Raw genomic sequence first — 18,051 nt, 5'->3', positions numbered from 1 at the left:
ACTTAAGAAATTTTTAATTTTTTTTTTTAAGTTCGTTTTGAGCTGCAATATCGATGCGCAGCGCGACACCTTTTGTTTGCAATTCTTAACTAATTATTTATATATTGTCATGATTTTCCAAGTGCTTTACTTACGCCTCTATACTCAATGGCTTCTCTTGAAGACGTCAGGGAATGGCCGTCAATAACATGTTCATGCTTAAATGTTTTCCCCGCGGCACGAAAGACATCACTGCAGAAATCTTCAATACTTTTGTTATTTTGGAATATTTCAGTTCAGGTAAACTTTAATTTAAAATTCCTAATTTAAGTGCCAATCGATAGCTTTGATGGCTGCGCTGATCTGGCTGCATTCAAGCGAGTTATGTTCATTCAAAGTCTCATTTGAGTGCTAATATTATATATTAATTATTTAATAGCTCTTTTATAAACTTAGTAGACTGCAATAAAAGAGAGTTATTTATACAAGTGACTTAACAATCAAATGTAATGAGCTGTAATTATAATGCGAAAAGCTACGAAAGAGTCGTCAGATCAAAGATCGTCAATTGTTGATTCAAATTCAAGACACATTTTAAACTGAACTGAGCTGAGCTGAGCATGGTAAGGCCCAAGGGAAGCTCCCACTCTGAACAGGTAGATATAGATATAGACATTGATATATATATATATATTTGTTTGCGGATCAGTTGTGAGTGACGCAAAACTTGAGGCAGGTTTCGCATACGTGAGCGACTGAGGCGCGCTTTGGACTGTTATTTATGTATAAGGCATTGCAATCTGTGCTGCGTGTAGGTACTTGAAAGGCTTAAGAAAAGCAACCAGAGCTATATACATATATACAGAGTGTGAGAGAGATTAACACATGCATATGGCTTGTTGTAATTCCTTTGTTGGAAACTGAGCTGAGTAATTCGAAATTCTGTGTCATGCTTTTATATAGAAACATAATTATATATATTAATATATTTATTCATTGATTAATATCAAATATAATGGGTAATTCAGCTGTCGAGTAAATTCGCTTATCAACTTGGGCCGTGAGTGATTGACAAACTGTCTGAAGCGCGGGGATTTTTCGAGCGGAGACAAGGCGCAGCGCAACATAAACAAAGCCAGCACCAAGAGAGTGGGAGACAGAGCGAAGGAGAGAGAGAGAGCAACTACCTCAGTTACTAAATTGTTTTGTTTACTGCCAAAACTTATCTAGTGCTCCAAGCAGAAGACAAGCAGCACAAGAGTCTAAGACTCTGACCCTCTGCCAGTGCCTCGCTCTCACGCTCTCTGGCACTCGCATGACAAGTCTTGTTCAGTTGTCTTTGCTTCACAGTTGCTCAGTTGATTCGTGAAGCGCACGCTGAGCAGTCGCATCGCACGGCTAGATCTGAGCGAAGAACGTGATCTGTGTGCGAGTGAAGTGAGGCCGAGTTGAAAGTGTTTCAGATTTGTTATTGCAACGCTTATCGCAATGGGCGCGTCTACAGTCCGCCTGTGCCTGGCGCTTATCTGCTGTGCCTGCAGCTTGAGTGGGGCGCTGCAAGAGTCCACTGTGCCCACCCAAGCGCCCGCTGTGGCGACAGTGGGCGCAGTTGTGCCGCCCGTCCACACGCAGTGGCGCGGGCGCAACTACCGGGTGCGTTAAGTATACGCCAAGCACGCCAATGCTAATGTCGCTTGATTCAATATCACACGCGACCTCAAATTGGCAACGGAATGTGCCTTGTCTAACAGAGTTCAATGGGCCTGGCGCTCGGTGTTATCTAATTGCAGCCGCACTATGCCACGCCCACGCTGGCGCCCACTGCTGCCCAGCATAACGAGATGAAGGAGCTGATGTCGAACCTGCACGATCGCGTCGGCATCTTGGCGACCTTGGACGAGGACCAGCGCCATCGCCTGGAAGTCATCGATAAGAAGTAAGCGACGTGCGACGACAATGGAACTTTTGCCATGTCGCCGTAGCATAGGTAGCCGAACAGGTTTGCACACGCACACACACACACACACACACACACACATACAAGCGCGCGCTCACTAAAAGTATTTCGGAAAACCGGTAAAAGATGAAAACAACAAAAGAACGAAAAGATTTTTGGACTTTTTTGTGGCTTTTTCGGCTGGCTGTCAAATGCGTCAATTACAATGCCATTGATTACGCACAGATACGCCTTAAGGCCAAGTTAACTGAAACTATTAACAGTGCTCCACGCAGCAGTGATCGACACTGCAGCGAGGAGATACACTTCAAGGCGAACTGCTTCAAGCACTTAGCGCTTTCTAGCTCCGTTGCAGACTTTCTTCTTGTTGTACTTGCCAGAAGATGGCTTAGAAATGGAATATGTGACATTGCTAGAGATTAACTGATGTCTTATGGATACTCTATATACCTCTCAGCTTTTAGCTAAGCTAACTCAAGTTTTTGCTGATTTGAGACAAGCTAGAACCAGCTGTAGGAAGGCTTGTAGCCACAGCTCTGTCAAGTTCCCAGCTCAGCTTATTCAGACAGACGAAACATAAAAAGTCAGACACTCTCCAGCCGCATTTGCATGTTAAGCCGCAGCTTCCCGAAACGCAGCAGCCGTAAAGCAGGTGGCAAACAAGTTCTATTAGAGTGTGATCAGTCTAAGATCATCACAGACTCAGCTGCAGATGCTGATCAAGTTTATGTTAACTGTAGGCGCTGTGCCACGCCTGCTTATGTCCTGCCACCCACATTTTCACAAGTCCAGAAAGCCATAAATTTGGCACTTCAAATGTGTTCAGTCGGCTCTGATATTTGTATTTCTTCAGCTTTGTTTTCTCAAGTTTACTTTTGGCAAACATTTGGTCGCTTCGCCCTCTGGTGCTGCGATAATAAATTAAGCCAAATTCGCGTCTTGTTTACTCTCCAGCAAACGGCAAATGTTGTGTGAAAACGAGTTGGTAGCAAATTTTAGAATTTGTTTATAAATTATATGCTTACCTAATGAGCCGCAGAGCAGTCAGCCGAAACACAATGGGCAATACGTCACACCAAATGAACTTTGCTTGTGTAAACAGATGATGTTCTTTAATAAATTACAATTGATGTAGCCCACGCAGGGCGCGATGATATCATGCGAGTGGAAAGAAATTTTTGCAGAGATTTAGACCCAAGGCAAATTTATAAAGCACATCAAGAAGACCTTTCACAAGGCATAAATAAAATATATATATTTTTAGTTAATAAACTTTCTGTGCCTTTCGCAGAGTCGATCAGCTGTTGGACAGCAACACGGGCCGCATGGAGTCGCTGAAGGCTCAGCAGCTAAACTTCCAGCAGCGCTTGGACAGCTTCGAGCACATTCAGCGCTTGACGAGGCACACGCTGGACGAGCTGAAAGGTGAAACAGACGCCATTGTGGGAACTCGTGCGGGCCGAGAGCTAAGCCACAAGCAAAAGAATCGCAACAAGCTGCGCGGTAAACCGAACACTGAACTCTGTTGTCTCTGATTGTTGTTGTTGTTGTTGTTGTTGTTGCATCGCTTGGCTTTGCCCCTCGAGTGTCTTGACTGCGCCTAAAGTTCGCTTTGCTTTACAGAACTCTCGCGCCAGACGCGCGCCACTTCGCAGCAGCAATCGAATGCGGCTAGCTACTTGGATATATTCAACCGCACAGAGCACACGCCGCAGCGGGCACGGGGCAGGTCATTCAATGATACGGAATTGGATGTGGCCGGCCGCCTGGACGCCCTGGCCACGTTTCTCGTCTCGCTGGCCTACAACGTCAAGGACACGCAGCAGAGCGTGGGCAAGCTGGTGCAGAATACCAAGTAAGCTTATGCAAATGGCAGCAGACTCGGGTCACAGCTGAACTCTGTTACTCCACAGCAACATCCGCAGACGTCTGGCCAATCGGAAGGCGCAGTCCGCTCAGCTGCCGCAGAATGTGGCAAGCCTAGCACCGGCTGTTGCCGAGGAGCATGCCACGAGCTGCCTGCAGTCCTATTTGGCTGTCAATGGCATCTTGAAGCTGCAGCTGACGCCGCAGAGCGACCCGTTCTATGTGCCCTGCCAGGAGGACGGCTGGACGGTGGTGATGAATCGCAGCTCGGACGACGTCAGCTTCGAGCGCAGCTGGCTGGACTACAAGGAGGGCTTCGGCAATCTGGCCGGCGACTTCTTCATCGGGCTGGACAAACTGCATGCTCTGACCAGCTCGTCGCTGCACGAGCTGCGCATCTGGATGCAGGACTTCCAGGACAATGTGGCCGTCGCCGGCTACGACTCGTTCGCCATCAGCGGGGAGCGCGAGCTCTACGCGCTCAGTCTGCTGGGCAGGTATCAGGAGCACCTGCAGCCGCCGGCCGGCGACTCGTTCTCGTACCACGCGGGCGCCAAGTTCAGCACCTTCGACAGCGACAACGACAACTGCCTCGAGTGCAGCTGCGCCCAGCGCCACAAGGCCGGCGGCTGGTTCAATGCGTGCGGCACCAGCAACCTGATGGGCGTCTACCACGGCCTGGGCACGAACTATCAGCGCGCTGGCGAGACGGGCATCTATTGGGACACGTTCCAGGGCAAGGACTACTCGTTGCGCAGCATCAAAATGCTCATACGCCCCCTGGGCCAGGAGGAGGCCAGGCGCTAGCCCTCGCAGCCGCCAGCCTCAACTGCCATACGTCAGGGAAGCAGGCGAACTCTAACTCTAACGCCAAAGGCTCCGTTCGCCTTGCATTTCTGCCCATAGCCTCTAAGCCCCGCTCCGACTCCCCTCTCGAATGTCTTGCGTGTTATTTATGGAAAATCACCTAATATACCCTAGTTAATAAAGTTGCGCTACGTGTCGTGTGTGTAGATGCCCGCTGTCCACTCGTTGTGCGTCAGCTAATCGCGAGGCGATTAGCTAAACGCAGCTCTCGCAGCATGCAATCCATTTACTATTTAGTCTGCGCCTCTGCTTCCGCCTGGCTCAATTCAGATTCGAGCTTCAGCATGGCCAGAATGCTCTACTGCTGGCTGCCCGTTTTCTGCCAGTTGTCGGGCCTGCAGGCGCTCAGCCTGGACGCCTTGGCCAGGCAGAGCAGCATCTACTACCAGCGAGTGCAAACGGAGCTGAGCTTGGACCAGGTGGCGCAGCTCTCCACTGTGGAGTCGCTCAAGTTGATTGTGCACGGGTTTCTAGGCTCTCGCACACACAGCTCCATCCAGCCGCTGCGCAATGGTAAGGCGACTGCTCAGACCCAACTCGCAGGCTCTTGAACTCACTCTCTGTTGTTAGCCTACCAGGCGCAGGGCTTTGAGCACCTTCTCATAGCCGATTGGTCGCCCGCTGCCAACCTGGACTATCCTAGCTCGCGTAGGGCCGTGGCCAAGGTCGCCGTCGTGCTGGCCCAGCAGCTGGAGCAGTTTCTGGTCCGGCACAATGTCTCCAGCGAGACAGTGCACATCATTGGCCATAGCCTGGGCGCTCACATCGCCGGGCGCATGGGTCGCTACTTCAATGGCACCGTGGGCCGTGTGACGGGCCTCGATCCTGCTCTGCCGCTCTTCACGCCGCGCTCCGAGGACAGCCTGAAGGCGAATGCTGCTCAGTTCGTAGACGTCATACATACTGATTATCCGCTCTTTGGCGATCTCACGCCGCGTGGCCATGCCGATTTCTATGTCAACTTTGGCCGCGCCCCACAGCCGGGCTGCGAGGAGGTGGATCTGCTGGCGGCGAGTAAGCTCCTGCTCGAGGCTTGTGAGCTTGGATCGAGCTACTCATAACTCTATCTAATCTATGTGTATTGCAGATAGCTGTAGTCACAATCGGGCTGTGCTCTTCTATGCTGAGTCCATTGGGCTGCCCAAGAATTTTCCGACTATTCCCTGCAGCTGGAAGGTGATCAGAGGCAGCAGCAGCTGCTTGGATCATTTGTCAGAGTTTCATTTGAACAATGCGTCGCTCGTGGAGGCAATTGTCAATATGGATGATGGGCAGGTGGTTTACATGGGCGAGCAGGTGACGCACAGGTGAATAAACTGCAAGTGGAGCTAAAAGCTTTGATTAAATAAAATTTTTTAAATTCTTGCTAGCGCCACCTCACATTACTACTTGGAAACGAATGCAGCGCCACCTTTTGGCCAGGGTGTGAATGCTAAGTTTGACTAAGGCGGGGCAAGTTATGCGGAACAACATAGCTTAGTAGTAAGTGAACTACAGATGGCGCAGGCATAGCAGACAGCTTTTGCTTGACTGTGCATGTTACAGCTGCAAGTGCTAAAAGCTAATTGCACTAAAATTTGAGGAGATTTGAAAGAATTTGTTAAGAGGTGAGAAGGACGGAAATGGGGCCTAAGGAATATTTATTACAATTTTATAATTAATAATAGAGAATACATTTATAGAACTAGTATTTTAATATGTAAGCTTTGCAGTAAAAAATTGCATCATTTTAGCTGCTTAAATGTGGACAGGTGAGGTAGTTGACAGGAAAATTGTTCTTAATTAGAGACTAATCGTATATATGCTATAACTTCTTCTGGTAAAAGTTGCTACAACTTGAATTTACTTATTAAAAACCTATTTTTGCGCACATTCCGCGGGCTTCGTGGGTTTGTCGAAGACATTTTCCAATGCAGTTTCTCACCTTCCATTGAAAAGGTATTAAAAACGTAATTTCACCTGACAAATTGTATGACAACAACCGCAAGTTAAATTTCCATTTAGCTTTTCTAGCTGCGCGCATAAATTTTGTGACAAGCGTCTTATGAATGAAGTTCAGCTGGAGCTGCAGTTGCACTTGCTGCTGCTGCTGTTGTTGTTGTTGTTGTTGTTGTTGTTGTTGTTGTGGGACCTAGCCATAGTTATTTATGGGCCAATAACTTAACAACAAAACGCTCATCTACATTTAATGGCGATAATTTCTGACGCAATTTGAGAGACACACGCAGCGCAGCGACTGACACCGTTTGCGGTCCAGGCCAGGCCAGGCCAAACTCCCGGCTCTCAGCGAAGAAACCAAGAAGCTAACCGCAGCGCAGATAACACACACAAAACACTTGACACCTTTGCTGTGAGCCTTCAGAATGCGTGAGGTGAGCTGAGCCAGAGTCCCTCTAGCAGGCAGCAAGACAATAAAATGCGGAGAGCAACAACAACAACAACAGCAACGACGATCGTAAATATTACAATAAAAAGATGCCAAGCCGAATTCTGGTTCTGGTTCTGGTTCGGGTTCTCGTTCAGGTTGTAAATTTGAGGATTTTCAACAGTTGGCAACAGCTGCCAGGCCAAGCAGTTCCTAGAGGAGTCTGCTTGGCCCCAGAGTGTGGGTGGCTGTGGCAGGTTGTCGACTCGTTGCGTTCCAATTCGCTGCAACAATTGTGAGCTGGTTCGTTTGAACTGGTTCCACAAATCGATTTCAGGCTTCATTAGAGCTCCATAGCGCACAGGAAACTCCCGCACTTTGCGCTCGCTCAGCTTTTCTTTTGTTTTCCCCCACTCTGCGCTTTTCATTCACTCTTCAGCTTGGCAAACACAAATGCGTAAAACGAGGCCCTACTAACAGCCCTCTGCCTTCTACCCTCTGCCCTGATCGAGTTGATGCGCTGTGCTCGGTCAAGCATCGAAATAGCTGCTGCTGTTGTTGTTGCTGTTGCTATGTGTGCTTCTATGCGTTCTCAGCATTTTCCCATTTCCCTTCATTCGATTTCATTTCCATGTCGTTTTTTTGTCGCTTTTGTTTTTTGCTTCCACCTTTTCTGAATTTGTGTCATGCGTCGGGTTTTCCTGTTCGCTGGCCGTTGTTTTCTAGCTTGGCTTTAATTTCTGTTTGCTGAGAAAGAAAAACATACCAACACACACACACACACACACACACACACTATTGACTCTCTAGCATCAGCTCTGCATACTGAGTCTCATTTTTTGCCCAGCTTCGAGCAGTTCCGCTCCAATTCGAATATGTTTCACACAGAGAATGTCCAAAGCATATAAAATATAGATATATATTTTGTATTTATATTTTATATTTACTAATTTTAGCATTATATTTGCTTATTTATCATTTAGTAGCGCTTTAAGTTCTTTATTAAAAATGCAATTAATTTTTGAATTCTCGCTTTCATTTCTACCTGCCTCGTTTCGTTTTGTATTTAAATTATATAATTCTTCAACTGTTTTGACACATTTCTTAATGGCACTTTACACACGCACACTCACACTCACACACACACATCGATAGCAGTCAGGCGAAGCACAGGCTAAGCCAAGGAGACAAGAAGAGAAATGATATTGTAATTGGCAATCGCTGTCGTGCATAAATCACATGCATAAATTCAACCTACGGACATTTTGAGGCGACACCAACGCAACGCTTTGCAGAACCCATACAAAAGACCTCCCTCTCTCAGCCCCTGGCCCTCTCGCCTTTTGTCTAATCGTGCTCGTCCTCGTTGCGGTCGTTAGTTGAAGTCAATGTTGATATCCAATTGGAAAATTTTTCATTAACTAATTGAACATTTTATGGCAGCTCGGGTCGCACAGTAACTCCGACTCGCAGCTGTAGTTGGCGCCAATATTGATGACAAGCATGGGCGGCTGGCAGGGTGGGGGCGTGGGGCGGTTGCACCAGCCTAATCTGCGGCAGGACTACATGAAAAGCAAGAAAAACAGGCCATGGCAAAGTAGACACGAAAGGACGTTGGCCCAAATGAAGCACACACACACACACTCGACTCTTATGTGTGTGTGATAATTTACGAGGACACGCTTTGGTCGAACTGCCCTCGCTTGGCTGTGCTTCCCCTGCTCTGGCTGCAAATTTGCATAACTGAACGCGCCATGGCGGATATTAAACATTAGCGCGTGCTGGACAGCACGTCAAGTCCTCTGTGCCCGTTGCGAGAGACCCCAAAAAGACAAAAAATAAATAATTAAGGTGAAAATTGCTGTCGACACGCAAAGAGCGCAAGAGCCAAGCAGAGCTCGGCATTATTTTCGGTGGTTCGCCTTTGAGAAATGACCGAAACGAGCAGCTGATAATAAGAGGAGCTGGCTAACAATCTGAGCGATCGGCTGCTCGCTGCTCGATGACTAATGAAACCTATTAGCCCTGTGACAGATGAGGAGACTGCGTCCCGATGATGGATAAGCTCATTAAACTGAGCCGCAGACGCTGGCGACAAGAGCAGCCGCATTCACTTGGCCAGCTTCTGTCGGACGTGGGATCAATCGGTAGCCAGGCTGATCAGCGCTGACGGCACTTTGGAGCCTATCTGGTGACCCTTGGCTTGTCGTTTAATTGAAGCTTGCTGGTGGGCCTCTTGCCAGCCACCGCTGACATTTGCTTATCGCCAACACAGTTTTTCAACTATTCTTTGGGACGGCATAGCAAGCGAGTTAGACACGGAGACAGATCACCCAGCCATGTGATTATTGTTATATAAGATTTGGCCAGGACGAGACAAGGTTTGATGTGCAAGAGTGGAGCGAGCGTAAAGAGTGAAACGTATTAAATTGAATGGGGCTTAAGAAAGGGAGTAGCTCAATCACTGCACAGCGCAGTAGAGTGTTTCTGGAGTAGGGTACAGCTCAGGGAAATGAGTCTGTATGTATCTATACTTTGCTATATATAATATTATTTATTTATTTATTTTATTTATTTTATTTATTTATTTATTTTATTTATTTTATTTATTTTATTTATTTTATTTATTTTATTTATTTTATTTATTTTATTTATTTTATTTATTTATTTTATTTATTTTATTTATTTTATTTTATTTATTTATTTTATTTATTTATTTATTTTTATGCTAAGTTTGGAATACTTTAAACCAAGTATTTTCTAGTTACTCTGGCAATTCTAGTCTTCAGCTGAAGCAGTTTGAGTTGCCTACATTATTGCACAAATTAGACAATTCATTTGTCAAGTATATATACATGGCTATAAACTTATATACCTATATGCATTTGTAGCTATATATAAACCTATATTTTTATATATGTCGAATTTTTAAATATAGCTTTTTTGCTCTACATTGTATTTCAAGCCAACAAATTATATTTGTTAACATTATATTACTAAATTCATTGAGTTCTCTCTCATTAGTAGAGCTCTTAAATTTGCTTTTGTTATTATTATAAAAACAAAAGTTCAGCATTTTCTACTGCCTATTATATATAAGCTTTAAGTATCTCTGCGTGGCTTTCCTTGATGGTCTACTTGCAGAACTCAAGCTGCTGTCAGCTTTTAGTTGTTAAACGACAAGAAAAGTAACTTAAATAATAATAATAATAAACAGCATAATAATAATAAAAATATGAAGATATGCAATATGATATGATATAACAGACTTAAGAAAAATATATAGGGATTGATATGTATAGCTAAAGATATAAATATTTTCGATTTGTTCAGTGTCTGTATCTGAGTTATGAGCTAAAGTAAGCATACTTAAACTAGAATATATCAAAAGCAAATCTTAAGTACTGAAACCTTAGTTAGATACTGCCTTACATATAAGACTACAAGCCAGAGCTATTTGTCCCATTAACTTCTAGCAAAGTTCTTCAGTGCTGCCTCTGGTTGGCTTTCCAGTTAAGGCCATAAACACTTTTTAGCCATATTAGGCAATCAATATCATATCATATGTGATATCTCTTTCCCAGGCATAATCTAATCAGAATTCAAATTTCAATCGAATAAGAAATTTCGCAAGCGTTTCCGACCGCATTTACTTTATCTCGTCGAAACTTTTCCGAGCGGCTCGTAAAATCGATAGACAATTTTGTTTTATGGAAATTTTTGCTGTTTTGTTGCTGTTTTTTTTTTTGGAATTGTTTCTGTTTGCATTCGTTTCCTTTTGATGTCAGTGTCAATTGTCTGCGTCTGCGTCGGCTCGTGTTGACTTTTGGGTTTGGCAAACGATTTCATTATAATTTTTTGTATTTTACGATTTGATTACACGAAAATGAAATTTATTATTTAACATTTGCCCGGCTCTATCTACTCTGCAGTGCAATTATTCTGTGCGTCGTCGCATTCGTGTGATTTATCAGCTTTACGATGCGAGCGACCAAGGTGAAATGTGGCTCAGATTTCACAAAAACCTAATGGGGGGTTGTTAATCTAATTAATAATACGAGCCGGAGGAGTACCAATAGGAGTAGGAGCTGACGCTGTAGTTCGCCGGAATGTGGGTGTTGGTGGCATTGGCTTTCTCCATGAGGCTGCCCACACGGCTGGCTTTAATTAATTATGTAGGGAACAAAATTAATTTCATTTCAATTGTGCGTCTCGCACAAGTCGCATCATTAGCAGCTGCTACGATTGAAGACCCAAAAAAAGGCAAAAACAAAAAACCCGCTGAGTAAGCAAATGCTTTGGCTCGCCCCGCATCCTCGAGCTCCAGCCACGTCCACTCGAGTGTCATATTCGAGTGGGCTCGAAGGTGATTAACGCGATCATAGAGACGATGTTTTCAAAAATAATAACACAAAATATATATTGTAGCAAAATGCGCATGAGCGTAAGTGTGTCGGCTCTTCTTCACGGCGCGACGATGCCAACAACACCTGAAGTGGGGGCCCAACAAGCGATCGCCCTGATCACCCCGATCACTGCCTCTGACGCTGCGATCATGACTCTTTCTTTCTCCATTTGCGCACGCGCTAAATGTCAAAAATTGTTTAAAAATTAACTGCAGAGCTGAGAGGAGCTGGTCGCAGACTGAAGACTCTTTCCCAGGTTGCAAATGTTTTCAATGATATTTGTTAAGCTCTGATCAGTCAGAGAATGGTAAAGCATGGAGACATTAGTAGGAACTATAAGGGGTATAGGTATGTGTGTGAGTGCCTTGAGAGAATGTAGAAAAGCAGCTAAACCTAAGGGAGCTTATACTAAGACTGGTGCTTATATAGATATATTGAAGTGCTCTGTTCTTAGAGTTAAGTCTTGATTTGTATTCATGTCAATAATGGCCATAGACATGAATTAAATTTTAGAATATTTCATTCAAGAATTGAGCTGCTGCAGCTGCCTTGAATTTATCTAAATATATTTTCTAGATTTATATTTCAGCTTAATTCTTAATTTAGTATCGTATGGTTTTTTAAGTATACCAAAAATATTATTAAAATTAAAGAATTAAAACAAAAACCTAAACTTGAACAAGATTCAGTTTAAGCCAATGTAGAATAGCTCAGTTTATTTTCAGTCAACTTTTAATTAATAGAATTAAGATCGTTAACTACCAGGCCAAGGATTCGAAATATCCACAATATAATTCAGTTTTTCATATATTATTTAACATTAACTTAAATGTATATAATTTTCTCATGCATTTTTCATCTTTTTTCAGCATTGCCTCAGTCTCAATCTGCTCATTTTCTTAGCCAAAATTTTCCACTTGAATGCCTTAGCTAATGGCGCCGCAGTTAGTGTATCTAAGCAGCGGCCGCCTGTTGTTTTTTGGGCTTTTGGTGTTTGATATTTGGTTTGCTGCTGCTGCTCCAGCTGCTGGCTCTGGGTCTAGCTCTGGCTCTAGCTGTGACGGCGGCACGGGCATGGGCACGCCCTCAGCGGCATGCCGCCCACTGGAATCATGTCGAATCACTCATTGCATTGCACAGAATGTGGGCTGCTGTTGGCCATGCCGTTGGCCGGGCCTATTGGGCCTTCGAGGTGTTGAAAACGGCGAATACCGCGCCGCGCCGCACCAGGCCGCAGCTCGGCCTGAAAGCGTTTTGTGTGCATTTGTAATTGTTGAAAGGCTCTGCCCGACTGCTCCACTGCTCAGCTGCTCGGCGAGTCAGCAACTCGAGTGCTGTCATTATTTTGTGTAACATTTAGCAAAATCATTAATAATTGTTGTTGGCCATGTTGCAGTTGTTGCTGCTGCTGCTGCTGCTGCAGCAGTCGCGACACAGATACGCACTTAAAAATTGTCAGACGCTGTCGCAGCAGACAGAGACATCGCTGCGCTCGTAGCCTTTTGCATTTGGTGTTAACTTGATTAGCATTCGCATAAATTTCGCATTGTTGACTCGCCGGTTGCATCTTGACTGCAGCCATTTGCATAGAATGCGCATTTGCCACGGCTCAGCTGCAATTGGGGTTAATGCTAATTGTCGCTATCTATGCCCAAATTATTTTGTCTCCATGCAATGATCTACGACTGTCTACTGATAACTGCAGACACAGATCTATGCATAAGCAAATGTCTTGAGGGAGATAGCTATATGGCTAAATGTATCTAAGTGTCTTCTTGGAGAGATTAGATGTAGGACTAAACTAAATCTAAGTCTTTAGCTATCTCCAGTTGTTTCTTTAGCTAACTAACTCAAGATACTTGGATAAATATATATGAATGGAGCTCTATTCCCTCTCAAGTTACCTTTAAAGATACAGAGCGGGCTAACTAGCTTCATTTAGATCTACATATAACTATCTCTATTTATCTAGCTCTGCAGACAGATCTACTGCCAAATACCTTTAGATACAGTCAAAGATAGATATACCTTCATTTATATCTTTGCAGAATTGTTTCTTTATACACAAGTTAATCGAAGTATCTTAAGATATCTTCAAAGATAGATAAAAAGCATTAAATCTATAGATATCATCATAAATGGTTCTATCTGTTTATCTGCATAACAAGGTATCTCCATTGTTTTATACAGATTGTAAAAAGAAATCTGGCTATAAATCTATACATAGTTAGATATCTTTATATGGATACTTCTTGGAATTATTCCTTAGATATGCCTAGCCAAATATTACCTCATCCACATTCACATGCCCAAGCAGTTCTAACAGATACTGTAGCTGTCATGTCTACGAACGCAGATCTGTGGCAATATCTTTATAGCAACCTTATCATAGCTAGATCTATGGCTAGCTGCTTATAAGTAGATCTATTTATAGCTGGATATGTAGATGAATATATAGATAGATATAGATCATTTAGATATCTATAGATAGATCTATCTTGTTATTTATAGGTTGATCTATCCATAGGTGGCTGTCCATAGTTTCATATCAATTACAAATCTCTGCTTAAATTTCTCTAGTTACATTTTCAGATACATCTTTGTCTAGTTTTCTCCACAGATAGTTCTCTGCTGAACTATCTCTCGCCATCTAGCTGCACTTAGCTTGAATCCGAACTTCGATTCCATTGAGAATTCAATTAAAGTGCGTTATGCAAACAAATGTATTCTTTTTCTTCGATGGGGATCGCTGCGAGTGCTTTCCATAGAAGATGCGAGTGTAAATAATCGATTCTTGAGAAAAATCGTGGCACAAAACAAATTGCCGCGTAATCTTCGAGTGGGGCGACAATCGAAACCAATTTTTCGATTTCTTGAATACGAAAAATGTTGTCGTTGTCCTTTACTTTTTGGTTTTTATCAACAAGTGCCGCCAAGTGGAATCAATCAAGCCGGAGCAAGAGTTTTCGTATTCCTCGGAGAGTTGCGGCAGCGTTTGCGGCCCGCCTCGAAGCGTGACAATATTTTGGCCACAGTTTCAGCCGAAACGAATGGGAATGGACACGGGCATGGCCAAGGGCAACGGGAGCCTTTTGGGACAGTCGAATGTGTAATTAATCATGCGACTTGAACGATAAGGTCACACTGCAAGCGAACTGCAGTGCTCAGAGTGAACAACAGGTACTTTGTCCCCTAAGGGGGTGAGTTGACACTGAGTGTCTGTGAGTGTGTGTGTGTGTGTGTGCGTGAAGGGAGCCGAGGGTAGGGGCTGCGCATCCATAAATCCCACAGATATCGCATTGAGAAAATCAGTGAACGACATTGGCCAGAGGATTGCGGGCGTGGATTACAAGGAATTTGTATATTAATTGTGGCTCTGAGAAACTGTGACATAAGAGCGCTAATATTGATACATTTGTGATCGGAAAAGGAGTGAACAAAAGAACAGTTCGATATTATTAATGAAAGCCAGGCCAAGGGTAAGCAGGAACTTATGTGCCCAAAGGTTCGTTGATATAACCAAGCGATAGCCAGTACAATTAAGCAGCAGCAACGGCTGAGTATCGGATAAAGCAAGGGAAGTTATGTAACTAGAAAAGGCTTTATGAAGTTGATCATTTATGTGAAATGAAAACATGGCTAAAAGTCTTGGAAGTAGCCTTGGATTTGATTAGCTAATGAAAGCTTGACGAACATAAGCTTTTAGAAGTTGACCAGGACTCAAGTATATAGAGTATTCCAAGATAAGTGAATTCATGTTAAGTAAATCCATGACAAGTCAATTTATGATCAAGTATGTAAAAGTTAATTCGATTAAGCATATTTTATTTGCATTAGAACTTAGCTGAAATTGCTTTCAGCTAGTCTGATGCCAATCTGTGCTAGTCCAGCGATAGTTGCTCACATATATGAGGTAGATATCGAGGATAGAGCGTAAGTGAGGCAGCGAGCTGTGGCAAACAAAGCCAACTGACATGGAATACAACAAAGAAAGAACAACTACACGCAACTGACATTGTCAAAGGCAGATACATTTGTAGCTCAGGTGTGTGCGAGTGTGTGTGTGTGTGTATAGCGTCTGTTGTGGCATTAATGGCAAATTTGCACGAGGTAAATACGAAAAAGCATACAGAAGGACAGAGAGACAGCTAGAGAGAGAGAGAGAGAGAGGGAGAGGGAGAGCGAGAGAGGGATAGACAGATAGGTAGACAATGAGTGAGTGAAGTGCCCGCAACGGCAGTCAATTATCAATAGACAGACAGGCAGCTATACACACACACACACACACACACTCAGTCATGTGTGTGAGTTAGTAACTAACGTACAGCAACGAACACGGTCTGAGGTACATTTGTATCTCAACTAGTCAGCCGCCGTCTGCTACTTCACCTGCGTGTCATGTGTTGTTGTTGTTCGTTTTGTTTTCGCTTGACTTCAATTTTCATTTTGTTGTCATGTTTTTTGCTGTTGCTGCTGCTGCCACTGCACACGCAAAACTAACCGCAGCGCTAGCTATTGCTCTCTCGCGCGCACTCTTGCTCGCTCTCGCTCTCTGGCTGGCATGCTCGACGCGCTGATTGGCTGGACGCGGCGACTGCGCCGCTGCCATTGAGGCCACACCTCTATTGACTGCCGTCTTGTGGCCCCCATGTTTAGACAAGCGTCGCGTGTCGCCCGCCCAACCTCAGCCCCAGCCCGCAAACAAATTCGAACTCAAGCGAGCAGCCCCTTCTTCTGGTCAGCGTAGGAGCTGGGGTTGGGGTTGGGGTTGGGGTCACTGCTGGTTGGGGGCTGCTGCCATTTGGTTCCGTTTTGGTCAAAATGAAAATGGCTTTTATGTTTGTGGCGTGCGTTGGAATAATTTTATGCCCAGTGCTACGTTTACAGCGAATTGCCAGCAACCACTGGATATATATACTTGGATATATAAATATATACATATATATAAATATATATGTATATATATATGCATAGTAGCATGTTTATTGATTTTATTTTCGGGTATATGCTCTTTTAGCTTGGCTAGTAAATTTACGATTTTATTTTATTACATTATATTTTATGCTCACGCTGCGAAAAGAAAAAGAAGAGGCTATAAAATTATGCCATATATATATATATATATATATATATATACTCATATCATCACATGTAACTAGATTACATATAGAAATATATGTGAATGCAAATGATTATCAACATTATGTAAATTCAGCCAAATTCATAATATTTTTTATTGCCTCAAATGATTTACATATATTTGCATAAATTATATTTGTTGTTATACAACTGATTATTATATCATTTTCAAGCTATATATTTTATTACATTAAACATAAAATCATTTCAAATCTAGTTCAGGTAACATTCGCTTCAGCTCGAATTTCTCAGTATCCGATTACAATTTACGATCTGCTGGCTATGCGAATGCATATTAAAATATAGTTCAACACTTACATACATATATATTTATTTTAAATACAATATATTGCTCATATTGCATAATTTAAATAAATATAATCCGATTAAGACGCTTGCAAATGCCGTCTCAACATGACGTTTCAAACTAAAATGGCGAATCGAAGCAAAATCGTCAAGTAGAACCCACGCTCTTATACACGCCAATAAGATCTGTTTGGCGCACAGCTGAGCCGAGGGAGAGAGCGCTGTATAAGTTGTGGCGTATAAGAGCGCGTCACGATCTAAGCGAGAACATCTGGTCGCGAGCGTAAAGTGGTAAAAACAACAAACAACAAGCGTTAAGCAAGCTATAAACTCACTGAACAGCAGGCGACAGAGCCACAGAGTTATAGAGTGAGAGAGAGGGAGTGAGCAGAGGCCGAGGCAGAGCAGTAGTAGTAGAAGAGCAGTATAAGTCGGGAGGCAGGGGCAGCGCTCGGCTCGGCTCAGCTCAGCACGACTGACAGCGACAGCACAGACAGACTGGCAGAGCGGGGGAGAGTCTCTGAGTCTGGTTAGCCAAGCATACATGACTCCAAGTCTGTGTGTGTGTGTGCTCGTGTGTGTGTGTACGTCTGGCCCGCTAGCTGACTGGCGAGGTTCGTCTGCGCGAAACCTTCGCTCGTCCAATCAGTACGAACTCGGTTCCCGCCAGCGAAGAGACAACAACGGCGCCGAGCGCTCGGTTCAGCGTTTTTTCGAAAACAAAAACAAAAACTAAAATTTTATTCAAATCAATTTTCGAGTGCAGCGCGCCGCAGTAGACATTGCGTTCCATTAAACAATTGCAAATGCATTTAAGTACAGCAACAACTATTTCTAAAAATAGATAAAAGTGAAGTCGAGCACAAATCGAAACGCGGAAGTGAAAAAAAGCCGCCGGCGTTTGCTGTTGTTGCCTGAGCTTTTTAGGGCAAAGGATGTGCTTGAAACGGGAATTTTGAAACAGCAGCCGAATGATTGTCAATTGAGGCACAAATAAAAGCCATTCAGTGAGTGTGTATGCGCATACATAACTGTGTGCGCGTGAGTGTGTGTTTATGTGTGTGCTTACAATTTGCATATCCTTGCAAATGAATAAAATCAATTGCGAAGAAATTGTAAAAAATTAAAAGAAAGAAAATATATGTATAATTTTGAAGAGCTGCGTC

General features: G+C 43.7%; 2 protein-coding genes across 3 annotated transcripts; both read left to right on the top strand.

Moving 5' to 3' along the window:
- Window positions 1-1,351: 1,351 nt before the first annotated feature.
- On the top strand, window positions 1,352-4,687 carry LOC111601562 (angiopoietin-related protein 7). 2 transcript variants are annotated; one of them, XM_023318208.2, is made up of 5 exons: window positions 1,352-1,632; window positions 1,770-1,915; window positions 3,228-3,361; window positions 3,560-3,791; window positions 3,850-4,687. In XM_023318208.2, the coding sequence occupies exons 1-5, from the start codon at window positions 1,468-1,470 to the stop codon at window positions 4,607-4,609; spliced, it is 1,437 nt and encodes a 478-aa protein (XP_023173976.1). In that variant the 5' UTR covers window positions 1,352-1,467; the 3' UTR covers window positions 4,610-4,687. The 2 variants fall into 2 exon arrangements, with proteins under 2 accessions (XP_023173976.1, XP_023173975.2); XM_023318207.2 differs by having other exon boundaries at window positions 3,228-3,439.
- Window positions 4,688-4,952: 265 nt separating this feature from the next.
- Window positions 4,953-6,338, top strand: LOC111601586 (lipase member H). Its single transcript, XM_023318240.2, has 4 exons — window positions 4,953-5,182; window positions 5,240-5,704; window positions 5,757-5,976; window positions 6,040-6,338. The coding sequence occupies exons 1-4, from the start codon at window positions 4,954-4,956 to the stop codon at window positions 6,113-6,115; spliced, it is 990 nt and encodes a 329-aa protein (XP_023174008.2). The 5' UTR covers window position 4,953; the 3' UTR covers window positions 6,116-6,338.
- The last annotated feature ends 11,713 nt before the right edge of the window (window positions 6,339-18,051 follow it).

The sequence above is a fragment of the Drosophila hydei genome, unplaced genomic scaffold, assembly GCF_003285905.1.
Source record: "Drosophila hydei strain 15085-1641.00,03,60 unplaced genomic scaffold, DhydRS2 tig00008128-arrow-arrow-pilon, whole genome shotgun sequence".
NCBI lineage: Eukaryota > Metazoa > Arthropoda > Insecta > Diptera > Drosophilidae > Drosophila > Drosophila hydei.
This window is presented reverse-complemented; position numbering and strand designations above follow the sequence as displayed.